This window comes from Anguilla anguilla, chromosome 11 (assembly GCF_013347855.1).
Source record: "Anguilla anguilla isolate fAngAng1 chromosome 11, fAngAng1.pri, whole genome shotgun sequence".
Classification (NCBI taxonomy): domain Eukaryota; kingdom Metazoa; phylum Chordata; class Actinopteri; order Anguilliformes; family Anguillidae; genus Anguilla; species Anguilla anguilla.
In genome coordinates this window covers 32,057,962-32,072,498 of record NC_049211.1, presented here as the reverse complement: position 1 = coordinate 32,072,498, position 14,537 = coordinate 32,057,962, and the positions used below count along the sequence as shown (strand labels likewise).

Below are 14,537 nucleotides of genomic sequence, written 5' to 3'. Positions count from 1 at the left end.
CAGCCTTGATGCCCTTTTTTTATGAAATCTCCTTTGCTTTTGTTTTATTCTTCTTGTTCTGATTGCTAATTTAACACCCAGCTCAGCTTTATTCTCAAACAGTTTAGCTAGCAAAACCAGAAACACCAGGGGTAACATTTTGCAAGGCAATTGTTTCAAAAATATCACACAACAATCATTCACGAAAAAGACGAATCCGGCAAATTCTTCTCTGCAGTGTAAAGATGTTCATACCGGGCAAAAGGTGGATAAAGAACATTTGTGGAAATTGATCATCACTAATTCTACCCCAGGCTTGCTACAGCATTTTAACCCAGCTCGGCAGTGTAAAGACAGCTTAAGTTAGCCTAATGTTAGACAACTAATGAGTATATACATAACAACCATTTTTTATTCAGTGTTATAGTTGGCGTGGCCCAGGTGCCAACTGACTGACGTCACACAGGCGACACTGGTTGGATCCGGTTGGATCTACGGGAAGTGAGGTCCAAAAACACACCTGCAATTACCGCTTCTCGCCATTGGTACCGCCAAAGAGAAAGAAACGTAAATCTTCGAGATTGTAACCTTAAATTTCAGCTGTGAAATATTGTAATTTTGTATTCTTGGCAGTCAGCCAGCTTCGGTTTCTAACATTGCCTAGTTACTATGCTCTGAATGTGGATTTCTAATACTGCACATAAATTTCCCTATGGAGACATTAATAATCTACTGAACTGAACTGAAGAACAAGCCATTCTGCCCCTCTGGGCTCCTCACTTACCTACAAACTAGGGAATATCCCGCACTTCATCAGGAATAGACGGGAACACCCTGAGGGTTTCTGCCTGTGCTGCAGTACCTGGCAAGCTGTCCCACACATTGACAACTCTTTGAAAATAATATTTCTGACATCAATACAGTATTTACATTTAACTCACAGTCCCCTTCTTCTACCCCTTCTTATTTTTTTTTTTTAACAAAAAGTTTTGGCACAAGGGCGACATAAATCCGATCCAATGGGAGATTTTACCTTATGGACCTGCTATTTGGGGGTTCAGACCTGGTGTTCGCTCTATTTGCTCTTTTTCGCTCTGTTTCTTGCCTTGCTACACTGTAAAGTATATTTGCGACAGTTCTCCGTAAAAAGCACTATACAAATAAAATAAAATTGAATTGAATCTATTTCTAAGTTGAAAAAAAACCAAAACTATTTGTACATATTTCTAGTAACTAGTCACGGGCAAATTAAGCTCCTTTAGTGCACCATATTACCCACCAATGAGCCTCAAGAAACCTGCATGCTCCTCCCCATGGTAACAGGAGCCTACTTGATCCACCAGCAGATCCACTCAGGGTTCACGACTGACAATCTCGGTGCCTCAAACACGGCAAACACTTTGGAGAAGCGAAAATTTAACTCTGACAAGAGAGTTGCAGCGAACACAAGACCGTTACATGGATTCTCTCCCTCCCTCCCTCCCTCCCTCCCTCCCTCCCCCCCTCCCCGACGGGCAGCCGCGCCCCGATACCGTACCCGTTCGTATTCAGCACCTGTTCCCACCATCAGTCAGAGGGAGGTGACAGGCCCACGCTGTTCAGTGAATTACCTATCAGGGGCATGAAAATTTAATCACGAGTCACTGTCGGATGTGACTCACCTGAAAGTCAATCGTGACTTATTATTTTGCAGCAGGACCGCTGGCCCAGGCTAAGGCCTTCTGATTGCACGCGGGATTAATATGACTGCTCTGCATGCGACTGCCACACGAGCTGAGGTAATAAAAAGCTCATTGAAATCTCGCTATATGGTGATGGCGGTGAAAAAGGCTCCCGACTGGGGGCTCCCCCCTCGCTTGCGTAGACCTAATTGGGTTCGGTAGACAGCGGGGATTGACGTGAAGGACGTGTGGTATTATACGCAAGGCCTATGGAATTTGTGGCCTTGCATATACGCAGGGAAATCGTGTCGCCATTATCAACTACATCATCAATCCCCCTGAAAAAGGAGGAAAAAAGAAGCGGTTACTATTTGAATAATGAAAACTTCATTTTCCAGAGTGTGCACGTCTGTGTGTATGTGTATGTGCATGCGTGCGTGAGTGTTTCGATGTGTGTATGCATGCATGTGTGTCCTTGCGAGTGTGCATGCGTGTATGTGTATTCATGTGTGTGTGTTTGCATGTATGCATGTGTGTGTATGTACATGTCTGTATGTATGTGTGTGCATGCGCAGGTGTTTGCATGCATGTATGCGTGTATGTGTGTGTGTGTGTGTACATGTGTTCCCATTATGCTGGGGAACCCCATGGCTGTGTTAGGTGAAATGGCTGTGCCAGTTCAGCTGGGATGGGGGCTCTCACCAGACAGGCCTCCCGATCTCATGCAGTTTCCTGCCGAACGCCACCCGCGATGGCCTGTTCTTTTTGACTGAGGCCTCTCAGTGTTGGGAGCTCATGCCCGCATTGTATTAACTGCCACTCCGGAACAATCCGATTTATCTCAGTAGAGTGTGGAATTATGGGACAGGCAGCAGCAGAATGAAGTGGATGGGCGTGTGTAAACATGTCGAGGTCGGCTCGGCTAACGCAGGTTAGTGGCGGAGCCGTTGACCCGGATACCGAGGCAGCTGGGATTAAGACGAAGAGATGAAGGGAGAGGGGGAAGCCATCAGAAGCTGTGGGGGACATTGAGAGCCGGGGAGGGGGTCTTCTGGAAAGGAAAGCCCCCCTGTCGAGCACCGTGAAACAGTCACTTCAGAGACGTGAATCATGGCAATGAACTGTTCCAGCAATTTAGGAAGGACGCCTCCTCACTCACGGATCACACGGGGGTCCGAATCCGCACGCATGAAAGGCGGGAAAAAAAAAAAACTGGAGACATCGAAAAGCACGTTTGCCCCGATGGTCGTTACTGCGGCAACAGCGCACGCTAACACCTCTTCTCGGTTGCCATGGAAACCTGACAGCGAAGCGAGATGACCCGTCTTCCCCGCGGCGCCTGACCTCCCCCGCCGCCAGCGGGGAAGCGTCGGGCCGACCCGAATGCCGACTGCCGCGTGGCAGAAACCGCCGTCCTTCTGCGATTCGGGGATGTGGAGGGAGGGGGTGAAGAGCGCAGGGACAGGGGGGGGGGGGGGGGGCAGGCAAGGGGTCAGGGAGGGTTCAAAGTGGTGGTGGATACACTAGGCTCACGCAGACATGAGTCGAAGAAAGACACTTTATGTGCAGCTCGACAGGCTGAACCAGTGAGGATCCAATCAATGAGCCCTTCTCTTCACAGCTGTCTGAAACCCTCCCATTCCTGGGCACTGCTAGAACCACTTATGCATTGCCGTGGCGGACTGCCAGCCACAATTAGCACTGGCAAGGTCCAGAATTGAGGCCCAATCACACACTGGAGCAGAGCCTTAACAGAAACCAGACAGGGGGCCCATCTATGTACTACAACCATGCCTTAACAGGATGAGCCACACAGCAGCACCCTATCTGACATTTTTGTTATTAACATTAGAAAAGTATGAAATTGTATTAACACTGTAAAAGTATGGCATTAGCATTGGAAAAGTGAGTTATTAGTATTGGATTTGTTAATTATTAACATTGAAAAAGTTAGTTATTACAATGGAAATATGGGTTATATACATTAGATTTGTGAGCTAACATTGGAAATGTGAGTTCTTATATTGTAAAAGTGACACTGTCATTAACACTGGATTTCTGAGTTATTAACTCAGGAAAGTGAGTTATTAACATTGGATATATAACTGTCACACACCAGCATGACACCCCTGGGAGGGAGATGCGGCAGTGCCGGGGAACACTATTGGTTGCCGCATGGAGAGAGAGAGAGAGAGCGCACCCACACAAACACAAAATAAAATAAACAGACACCTTCTCCCGTTCACCTCACAGATTCCGGGCAAAAACAATAAACTAAAACAACAAGTTCAAACAACAAAGACAAAAGAAAGTAAAATGGCACGACCACTCTCCCGTGCACCGCCCGTAGCTGGCCTGCCTTCCCGGCCAGGTCCAGCTCCTCCACCATCCCAGCTGAGGATTACTTCCTTTTTCGTTCATCTTCTTTGAACAAAATTCCACAAATAAAACAAAACTAAAATCATAAATGTGCTCTCGGTGTGAGCTCCTGGTCTCCCGAACTGTGGAGAGCAGCACACTTAATCACCTGGGCTGATTAGCTAACACAGCCCAGGTGCGTGTGCTCTCTCCACCAGCTGGCGCAGCCGAGACCAATCCACCTCTCCGGCAGACCGAATGCCACAGTGAGTAAGTGCTCAATTTTGTGATTTGTCTTCGGAAATGATCAATATTTTAATTTGTGGGGTGTGCAGACTCCCCTCGGTTAGTAACCAACTCCTAGTATGAAATTGCAAGTGTTCTGGTTGGCAGTTAAAGCAGATGTGTATTTGTTTACGTAGTCAAAATTTAGCTAAGGAAAGCCTAGCTAAATGATAATGTCATCTTCAGCTAATACGAGGAGCTTGCCATCAAAAAAGGCTCAGGTAAAGATCTTGTCTTTCTTCTATGTAAATGTAAATGAGATCAGGGAGAGCGGTGACAGCGGGAGCCATTTTGTTGTCAGAGGCTACAGAAGCCAACGCGAATCATACAGGTGCAGTCAAAACACCAGGAGTCTGTGTACAGCCTGGCCTGGCTTGGCTTGAGGGCCGTTGCCACAAAACATGGCCTTATGAAACAAGCCCAGGAGAATAAGTAGCTAATTCATAAATAAAGTTAGCAATCATTGTCTTCATTAGATAATGAATTTCCTAAATATCCCAGTCAAAAATGTGTTTTCAGTGGTGGCATTAATGCAGTTTTTCATACAGAAGAGTTAAAACGTAAGAACAAAATACACTGCATTCTATAAATGCAGATAGTCTGGGATCCTTTTTTTAAGAATACAACAGGCGCTGACCCAGACTTGAACCACAACAAAATAATTACACCTGTTTCATGGAGCCAACTGTCTTTTAGTCATGACCTTTATACTGTTTTTTGATCATAATATTACACAGCCATTGGCAGCACTGCAAGATTCAAGGGGAAAGTGCTTAATCTGAATGAAAAGTCAAAAATGAGATGTCACGCTCTAGCTGGCTTACTCAACATGAGTAAATCAAGAACTGGGTTTTGTAAAAATTATTGGCCTCTGTGGCAAAAAATTCATTTCAATCAAAAGGCCAAGACATTGTTTGTATCTTATTTCATCACACTAACCCTGCTATTTCAACCCACTTATGTTACAAGTGTCATAATGAAATTATGAATGACATTTATTATGTTATTGTGAGTTGGCAAGTCATGGAAAATTATTTTTAATTTATTTTTATCAGAACACAAGTGAATTAGTATAAAACAGAGATTTTGAAATATCCTGATTTACTGGATTGACCCCCAGAGGTCATGCTATACAATATCACCATCCCCCTACGCAGAAGTACCGGAAGAACACTAAAGGGTCTCAGTAAATGTACTAATAAGAAGCCTAGGCACTCTTTTTATGGTTGAAAAAAAATCATAAAATGTCATTGGTAAGTAGCAGGTTTGTAACGAACAGTTAAAAAGCAGACAAAAGCTTTTGGCAGGCCTTTTCAAACCCAGATAAAGGTCTTACCAAAACATGTCAAGATATTTAACCTTTAATTACAACTGGCTATGTAACAGCAATTTAATTATTTTTTGTAGAATGGAAGAGTGCCTTAGTTTTTGTCTTTTTGCTATATACTTTAAGAGAAGGCTCATTGCCTCCGGACACTTTGTATTATGTTTTTTTTTCACACAATGAATGTTAAAAAAAACATAAATATAGACATGGGAAAGGAAAGTTCTCAGCTCTACTGAAAACATCCTCTCCACAGATGAAACCCAGTAATTTAAAACTCTCTCAGGGATCTGACAGAAGTTATATAACAGAAGCCTTCAGGGAAGGTCTTCAGGTGTTTGGTCTGTTTATAAAAGCCGAGAGAATCGGAGAATTGCAGGTTCTGTTCTGGCCCAGCGCCCCATGTGCCTGGGGACGGGCCGTCTCTCTGAGTTCAGGGAAGCCGTTGACGGCCCGCGCCGCGATACGACCCCGCCAGGGCCTGTCCTGCAAACACGTGTTCAACGTCTGCTGGTCCAGAAAGTACACCTATCCCATGGAGACACTTCCTCTTACAGTCCATTCTATCACGGAAAACGATGACAGGTTTCCTCTTGTTAAACAAGCTATCCTTTCTGGATAAACGATGGACGTTAATATCGTTACAACGGCAGTGACAAAAAAAAAAATCAATTTTAATAACCGCTGTTATTTCTCCCCCTAAGGTGGAGGTTAATAAAACAGACGGAGAGACCTTCCTTGACTGGCGCTAACGGCTTTTTGTCAGAGGCACCTGCCAGCCACACCCCCCGGGCAGCAGCCAATCACAGGCGCTGAGGGGCTGCCATCTCAGGTGAGGCGCCGTTTGGAGCGGAGCGCCGCGGTGCTTTCCCTCGGGGAACGGCGACCCGCCCAGCGTTGCGGCCTCAGGAGCCAGCGGCAACGGGAAACAGGCCAAGCGGGCGAGCTGGCACCCGAGCCTGGCGTGCCGCGGTGAAGGTGGCGCGATGATGACGGCACACACACAAAGAGAGAGAGAGAGCAGCTCGCTGCTGGAACCCTCCGCAAACTGAAATGAACTGCACTAGTCATCCCACTTTTAAACATAAACTCAGGATGCGGCTAAAAGGGTGCAATCCTTAGTGCCACTAACGGATGGCAGTGTTTTGACGCATTCTCCCCTTTTCCCCTATTTTTGGAATTTAAAAAACCCTTAAAAAATATGAAATTTAACATATGCTGTTTTTTTTCCTGGTGTATTTCAATGAGAATGTAACATCTGTTTTACCCTGCCTTGGGAATATTGGTGAAAATGAGCTTGGTAGCTGTCTCGAGCACACATACATTCAATAAGAATACAGAAACTCAAACACATGTGGTTGGGGGCATTTTATCAGAGGTTGTGCCATGTCACAGCTGGGGTTACCGCGAGCATGTCCGGTGGGTGCAGTGGGGCGGGGGGGATATGCGGAGGGGGTGTAGGATGGTTGGGGGCTCATGTCATAAAAAGGACCCCCGGGGGTGAGATGCAGCGATGCAAGAAGATGCTTGCGCTACGCTCTGACAGGGCCGTGCCATGGAACCTGCACCTGTACAGTTCCAGCTGTGTGGTAATGATAAGGTCCGGCACATTCCCTCCACAAGCCATCAGGAAGGAAGTGAAGCCAGCAGACCGAGAGGAGGGGACAACAAGGGATGACTGCTCAGTTTTCGAAGATTTTCTTTCCCTTATAGGAAGCATCTCCTTCCCTCCCTTATTTTTGACCTCTGTGGTATTTCTGTCCCCTGGTTTGAGCTACTTGACCACTGCGGTCACCCCATCTGTCAGTAGGCAGTCTGCTCTCCCAGCCTGCTATCTCTTCTCTTTGCTCTGCCAAAACCAGTCGACCGGCAGTAGGGAGGGAACCGTGCAGGTGACATAGGTATTATCTATTCACTGTGCTACTAACACAGACAATACCTCTCACAGAAAATCCTGTCTGTTACACCGAATACTCTGCCTGTTACCACTGTATCACTTAGCTGGAACACTTTGTCTCTTACCCAGAATACCCCTCCTACTACCCAGAATACCCTGCCTCTTGCCCAGAATACCCTGCTTCTTACCCAGAATACCCTGCCTCTTACGCAGAATATCCTGCCTCTTACCCGGAATACTATGCCTCTTACCAAGAATATCCAGCCTCTTACCCAGAATACCCTGCCTCTTACCCTGACTACCCAGACTGTTCCCCAAAATACCGTGACTGTTGCTGCCTAGGCTCTTAGCCAGAATGCCATGTTTTTTAGTTTTTTTCAACCATTGAACCATTATTTGTACAGTCATGATGTATTTGGCGGGATCCGGTGTGTAGTGGCTTTACCAAGTATCCCAGATGAATCAGCACTCACATTCAGCTTCTGCAATTCCAGTTTTTACAGCAATGATATTGCCATGCCACTCCTGTCCCTCATTCATCCGTTCAGGGAATTCACAGCCACCTTCCTCAGGCACAACTTATTAAGATTCTGCAACCCCAGCTCTAGCAGGTGCAACATTGCCATAACAGGTCAGCTCCTCGTTCAAACGCTTCGTGAGCTCATTATCGTCTTCCTCACACCATGGGAACACAAGGCCGGGTCCCTCAACTGCTGGGCACTTTGACTCTCCCTCCAAGCTCGCTATACCAGCCCGCTCCCTCTTCCTCACAATCCAGGAGCCCACTGCCTTCTGAGTTTGACGCCCCTAGATGCAAATTTGAACCTGCCTACATCTAAACCACCCTTCACAGTGTCATCAACACAATCGGCAAACTCTACATTTTTTCTGGAATCATCAAAATTACTTGTATCCTCATTCACTAGATACAAGCTGCCTTCGTAGTTTACGAGTTCATGGTTACCAAGCGCAGGACGAATACTAATGAGCAACTGACCAGCATCAAAGTCACCATGACCTGGGTAAGGTCTCGGCTTTCATTACTTGCGGGGAAAAGACCTGCCAGAGCAAGGACACCCAGTATCCAATAAAAAACAAGGCACTGCATCTTTATTTTTTTCACATTTGACCACCTTTTGCATTAAAATCATGTCAAAAGCCAAACACCATGGTTGTAAACTCAGGGTTTTTTCCTGGCTCAAAATAAGGCTTAGGTGGCGACTTTGTGTGACAATGACTGGAGGGGGGAGGGGGGGTTCGTTTCATAAACCCTGATATATATTTTACATATGTGCAATATACTTCTATTCTGTAAAGGGAACCCTGACTAACATACTCTTCCATGGGTTTACACTATGCCCAAACATGAACCCCCACTGTGACTTCTAGTCGCAAGCAATTTAGGGCCCATAACTGCAGTAACCGAAAATGAGAAATTTAGAAATAGCAATTGCGGAATGGCTAATCCCCCTAGCAGCCACGTAGGTGACCAGTCATCCCTGTAGCCCTGGCTGATAGTTACCCCGATTGGGATACCAATACCAGAGAGACAGGGGCGGGACTTACGAGAGGGTTTTCTCCAGCCTGCTGCCTGTGGACCCGATGATCTCCCCCAGGGTGCAGAACGTCTGTCCCAGGAAGTCCTGGGGACAGGGAGACAGATGGACATCAGCGTCATGTGGGTGCTGCCATTTACACCCTGGAATAATTTAACAGAGGCTACCCTAACGGCAGCTGCCTGCATCCCTGTTACAACAATCAATATTTTATTTTGGCAGCTGACACTTTAGATGGTGAAATGACAATGCTGTACCTGAACATTTCCCTTTGAGGAGCAAGACTTATCTTGGGTTTGACACATGACACATGCATTGCGCTCATTTTTACCCTTCCCAATACAGTTTAGCATGTTACGCAAACACCAAAGAAAACCTAAGTCAAAATTGTTGATTGACGTATGGTGATTTGACACATGTTGATTGACACAGGGCTCAAGCTACATGATGAGCTCCAGGACTCAGCTGCTCCGCATATGTAAGAACCCAAAGTCGAAGTAGTCAGAATAAACAAGGCCGAATGTTAAAACAGCATTACATTAATCCTCCAGGTAATATAATGAATGCTGGCAGCATTCTGAAGGCCTGGCAATGCGGTGATACTCTGTGACAGTTTGTTTTGAGGGGCCTTGACATGCTTCTGGTCCTGACTGACTGCTCTCTGCTTGCGAGGCAACAGATGGGCCCTCTGAAAAGGATCGGCATGACGCGATAAATAAATAAACGCCACGAAATCTGAAAAACCGCAGATGTCTGTCGCGGTGGAGGGGTGGAGAACAAAGGCTGCTTGTGGGAACTCTGACAGATTCGGGTGCCAGAGTGTCAAAGCGCAGTTCACTTTGAAGTTGGCTGGCGAAAGTGGCTTTCTTTTTTTTTTTTTAACCTGTGCCCCCTGATAAAAGAGGTTTGTGGGAATGTGAACCCGGAGGACTAAATGGCACCCTCAGACAGAAAGGGGTCGCGGCTCACAGAAATATAAGATAAATACCAAAAAAAAAAAAAAAAAGAATCACAACAGGTTGAAATACTGACCTTCTGCTCATCGTGCGATTAGCGGGAAAGGAAATAAAAACAGTTCCGTTAGTCAGATTCCTGAAGAGAGAGTGATAGGAGAAGCAGTGAAAAAAACAGAAACCACGGGTGGAAGTTGAAGTGCAGAAACCCTGGTCTCTTTCAAATCATGTATCACATGGTCTCTTTTTAATCAAATTTCATCATATCTACTAATTTATGTTATATTCAAAATCAACTATGTAGTTTATAGTTAAAGGTGGTAAAATACAATGATTAATGCTGTATTAAGCTGAAAAATAATGTAAATGCTCAGCCCTTTTCATGTTGATGAAAACATAAATTGCATACAGTTGAAAACGTGACTGTGAAAATGTACTTACGTGTTTTGAAATGTTCGAGCTTCTGGAGTCTACGTTGTACCTACAGGAAAGCAGATACACAAACAGAAGTTAGCTTAAAATGTGTACCAAGGCGAGCTAACACACACACCAAAGCCTGTGCATCCCTAAATGTATTTTCTGTTAGCTTAAAAGGCAGCTTTGAGTGGATCAAATGGAAAATAAAACCAATTGAAAATTTTTGGTTGGACATACACAGTATTTGTAAATGAAGGTCATTACTGGATTCATATTCAATAGATCCAGTAATACACTTATCCTACACATTCGTTTTCACATTTTCCCATTCTTGTTGTCAAGGGGTACTAGTAAACTGAAGATAAACTAGAAGCTCCAGTGAAATAATCATGTAAAGCAAAACAAACCTATTCACACATGACTGACATTTTTTGTGGATTTCAGTGTTCATTCATTTTGTATTTGAGAGCCAAACAAGGTTTCCTTTTATCCTTTTCATAAAATTGATACCATATTGATGCAGGAAGAAATGAAGAGAGAGAGAAACATCAATTTTCTGTTTGTCTCTCTGGTGGACGCCTGTCAAGCTTTCAAATTTGAGTACAAATTCACATCAGCTTTAATGGCATGACAAGCACTTGGTATTGCCAAAGCGAACAAAGATTAATACACAATTAACAGTGGGAATAATAGTTCAAATAAGTACCATTTTACACAGCCGTCCTATTCATTTGGACAGACAGACCAAAAGCACTTGAGGTGATAGGGAACTACAGCCTTAGCAACAGGTTGGCGCCACACCCTTCCTCCCCTCCCCTGAAACACCCGTATCTCCCTTTGTACCTAAGGCTGGGTCAGCAGGCAGAGTGTTCTATTATGTTCTGAGCATTCCATCTGTTCAACAGGAAGTTCCCTCTACCTCCTACCTAACCATCCTCCAGCTTAACTGGCTCAATCTCTCGCTCCCTCTCACATCAAGCAATGTGTGCTGTGCGTTCTGGTGCAATAAGCCCACTGCGCGTCACCCAGGGGGCTGCGCATTGGTGGTGGCTGAGTTTCCACCAGAACTGTGAAGCACATTGAGATCATGATATGAAAAAAGCAATATATTAGTGTTATTATTAGCTAGCCTGCACTACAGTACAGTAGACCTCCTCAAGCCATGTGTCAGTCTGTATGCTGTACAGAGGGATACTGCCTAACCTGCTCCACAGTACAGTACATCTCCTCTACGCAGGTATCTGACTTACACTGCACACAGGAATGTTGGCTAACCTACTCTACAGTAACAGCACTCCTCAATCTCCTCAATAGATGAGGAGTTTCATTTAATGATACACTTAAGCTGCCATAGGACTGGGACCTGTTGTGGTTTTCAAATCCTGTCAGTGCAGTAAAGCACAATATTTATTGACTTGTTTTGTTCTTAGCAGCTTACGTTTTCTTTTTATCAGGGCAAAAACAGAAAGAGAAAGAGGTTTTTCTAAAAAAATAAAAAATATTTCATGAACAGCAATAATATCTTGCTGTTCCTGAACGTTTCTCTCCCTGTTCTCTTTTCTCGCTAATAAAACTTCCTTGGTTTGGTCATGAGACCCCTCTAAGTCGTTTCTCAGTAGAAATGCTTTTTTTCCTGTTCGAAAAAGCAGTGTCCCACTCTATTCAGATCAGCTAGTTATTCTACTTTGTCAGAAGGGATTTCACTCTCCCACGCACATTCGTCATGGATTTCTGAACAAGGGAAAGTACGCAAGCACAGGTTCTTTTTTTTGCCTTGCTTTAAAGGGGAGCGTTGACCTTGCCAACACCTGTTTCCAGTAAACTTTTCTTAGACTTTGCGAAATCATTGAGCGAGAACAATTAAACCCAGCAATGCTTGCTTTCGAGAATTAATTAGGAAAGCTTTCCTTGTCCAGGCATGACGGCTTTGTTTCGCAGTGTGAGGGCAATTTTTTTTAAAGGGTAATGTTGAATGAAACAGTAATTCAAATCAAATTTTACTTCACATTATGCTCTGAAGAAAGGAAAGTTCCAGCATGCATCGCACAAAAGAAAAATCCCAGCAATAATGCACATAAAATGCAAATATAGTGGATCAGTGCAACAGTGCACATTATAGCAAATATAGTGGACAAACAAAAGTGGACATTACAGCAAATGCAACTGTCCTTTATTGCTGCGTCGTGTTTTCCTGATTGAAATGATGGCATTTAGCCATGAACAGCCAGCAGATATTGTCATGTACTTGTTGAGCTAGCACACAGGGGAGAATGATAAGGCATGCATCACACATGGCTTGCGGTACAATCGCGATAGCTAACATCTAGTACGTAATTCAAAGATATAACAAAAAATATGCACAACAAAATCACATAACTTCTCACATAGGTTCTGGAATGTACTGTTATATCAATAAATCTAAATCTAAGGAACACCAGGATACACTGCTTACTATAATCCAGGACATTTTAGTTTTAATCCATGTAGTTTTAATGGTAAATGGGCTGCATTTATATAGCGCTTTTATCCAAAGCGCTTTACAATTGATGCCTTGCATTCACCAGAGCAATTAGGGGTTAGGTGTCTTGCTCAGGGACACTTCAACATGCCCAGGGCGGGGGATCGAACCGGCAACCCTCCGACTGCCAGACAAGCGCTCTTACCTCCTGTGCCATGTCGCCCCTATGGTAATGGTTTCATACATGTGATCTCACAGTATAAAATGTAATAAAATTACTTTAAAAAACTCAAATGTATAAAATACCCTTAAATACAAGCTGAGAGTATGCATTTTAACCGCATGTGAATTGTTTGATTACAAATCTAATATTGTCCAGTAGCCAAATTGAGCCAAATCAGGAAAAAATATGTCTTTGTTCCAAACGTAATGAAGCTCACTGTATATAGAACAGATGAATGGAAAATATAATCATGCTTCTGGAGATTGTGTCTCACAAGTAACTTACATAGCTAATGCACTTCTCTCTCTCTCTCTGTCTCTATCTCTCTCTCTCTCTCTGTCTCTCTCTCTCTTTCTCTCTCAGTCTACCGCTCTCTCTCTCCCTCTCTCTGTCTCCCTCTCCCTCTCTCTCTCTCTCTCTCTCTCTCTCTCCATTACTGTGTAATATTCTGCACCTCTCTCCCTTCTGTAATCTCCCACCTCCTCTCCAGAACAGGGGAAGCTGCCTCTAATGTTCTCAGATCAAATTACTTTCTGCCTTAGTGAAAATGTGGGTGCTCCACGGCAGAGCAGCACTGACCTGAAATTGCATGCACTGCTTTAAAATTAACGTGCAAAATGGCCGCACCGCCCTTCTAGAAATTCTCCCTGCGTCGTGTCCGCTGGCCGACATGCAGCTGAACTACACGGCAGTGTTTTATTTATCTGTGCGAGTTTCTGAAACACGCTGGTTTAATCATTATCACTTTGAAAACTTTCCTCCCCTACTGTAAAAGCTTTCCTACAGAAAACACAGTGCTGCAATCGAGAGAGAACTGGGCGCCGTCTAAATCAACATGGCGTCGCTGTGCCAGCACTACACTCAGGGAAGTTCATCTGGGGAAGATGGATCTGAAATACTTCATCTAATACTATATAACTAATACTGCATTAAAGGAGGGAGACTCCTCCAAACCTCTGCTAACTGCAACCACACACAAGAGTGTGTGGTTGCTGTACACTGTAACATTTCTCTCTTATTTCCTTCAGTTGTATTACCCCAGCATGAATTATATTACATTACATTTAATTGACGCTCTCATCCAGTGACATACAATAAGTGCATATCAAAGATCACAAGAACAGCCCCAAGACACAGGTCTTATAATGTATAATACTCATTATGTAACAGTTATCCATAGTCATTAACATAATGTCCAAGCATAGGCTAGGTCAGAAAGTTATGGTAAGTCAAACTAGGAGGCATGACGACGAGCTATCAAGCTAATGATACAAGTGCAATATAAGCTCTGGACAGAGATACAAGCGCAACATGATAGTGCTAACAAGTAATAAGAGCGATCCTAGATTGGGAGTGCCCTGCAGAGTAATGATAGTTAGTCCAGGTACAGTCAGAAGAGATGTGTCTTCAGACCATGGCAGAAGAT

General features: G+C 44.3%; 1 protein-coding gene across 3 annotated transcripts in view; it reads right to left on the bottom strand.

Moving 5' to 3' along the window:
• LOC118208432 (copine-9-like) overlaps positions 1 to 14,537 on the bottom strand; it is a 105,657-nt gene that overhangs the window by 49,728 nt on the left and 41,392 nt on the right. For all 3 annotated transcript variants that reach the window (XM_035383099.1, XM_035383098.1, XM_035383100.1), the window contains 3 exons: positions 10,455 to 10,494; positions 10,093 to 10,095; positions 9,071 to 9,147 (listed from right to left, as the gene is read on the bottom strand). In XM_035383099.1, coding sequence (XP_035238990.1) covers positions 9,071 to 9,147; positions 10,093 to 10,095; positions 10,455 to 10,494 — 120 coding nt within the window. The remainder of the gene's footprint in view (positions 1 to 9,070; positions 9,148 to 10,092; positions 10,096 to 10,454; positions 10,495 to 14,537) is intronic.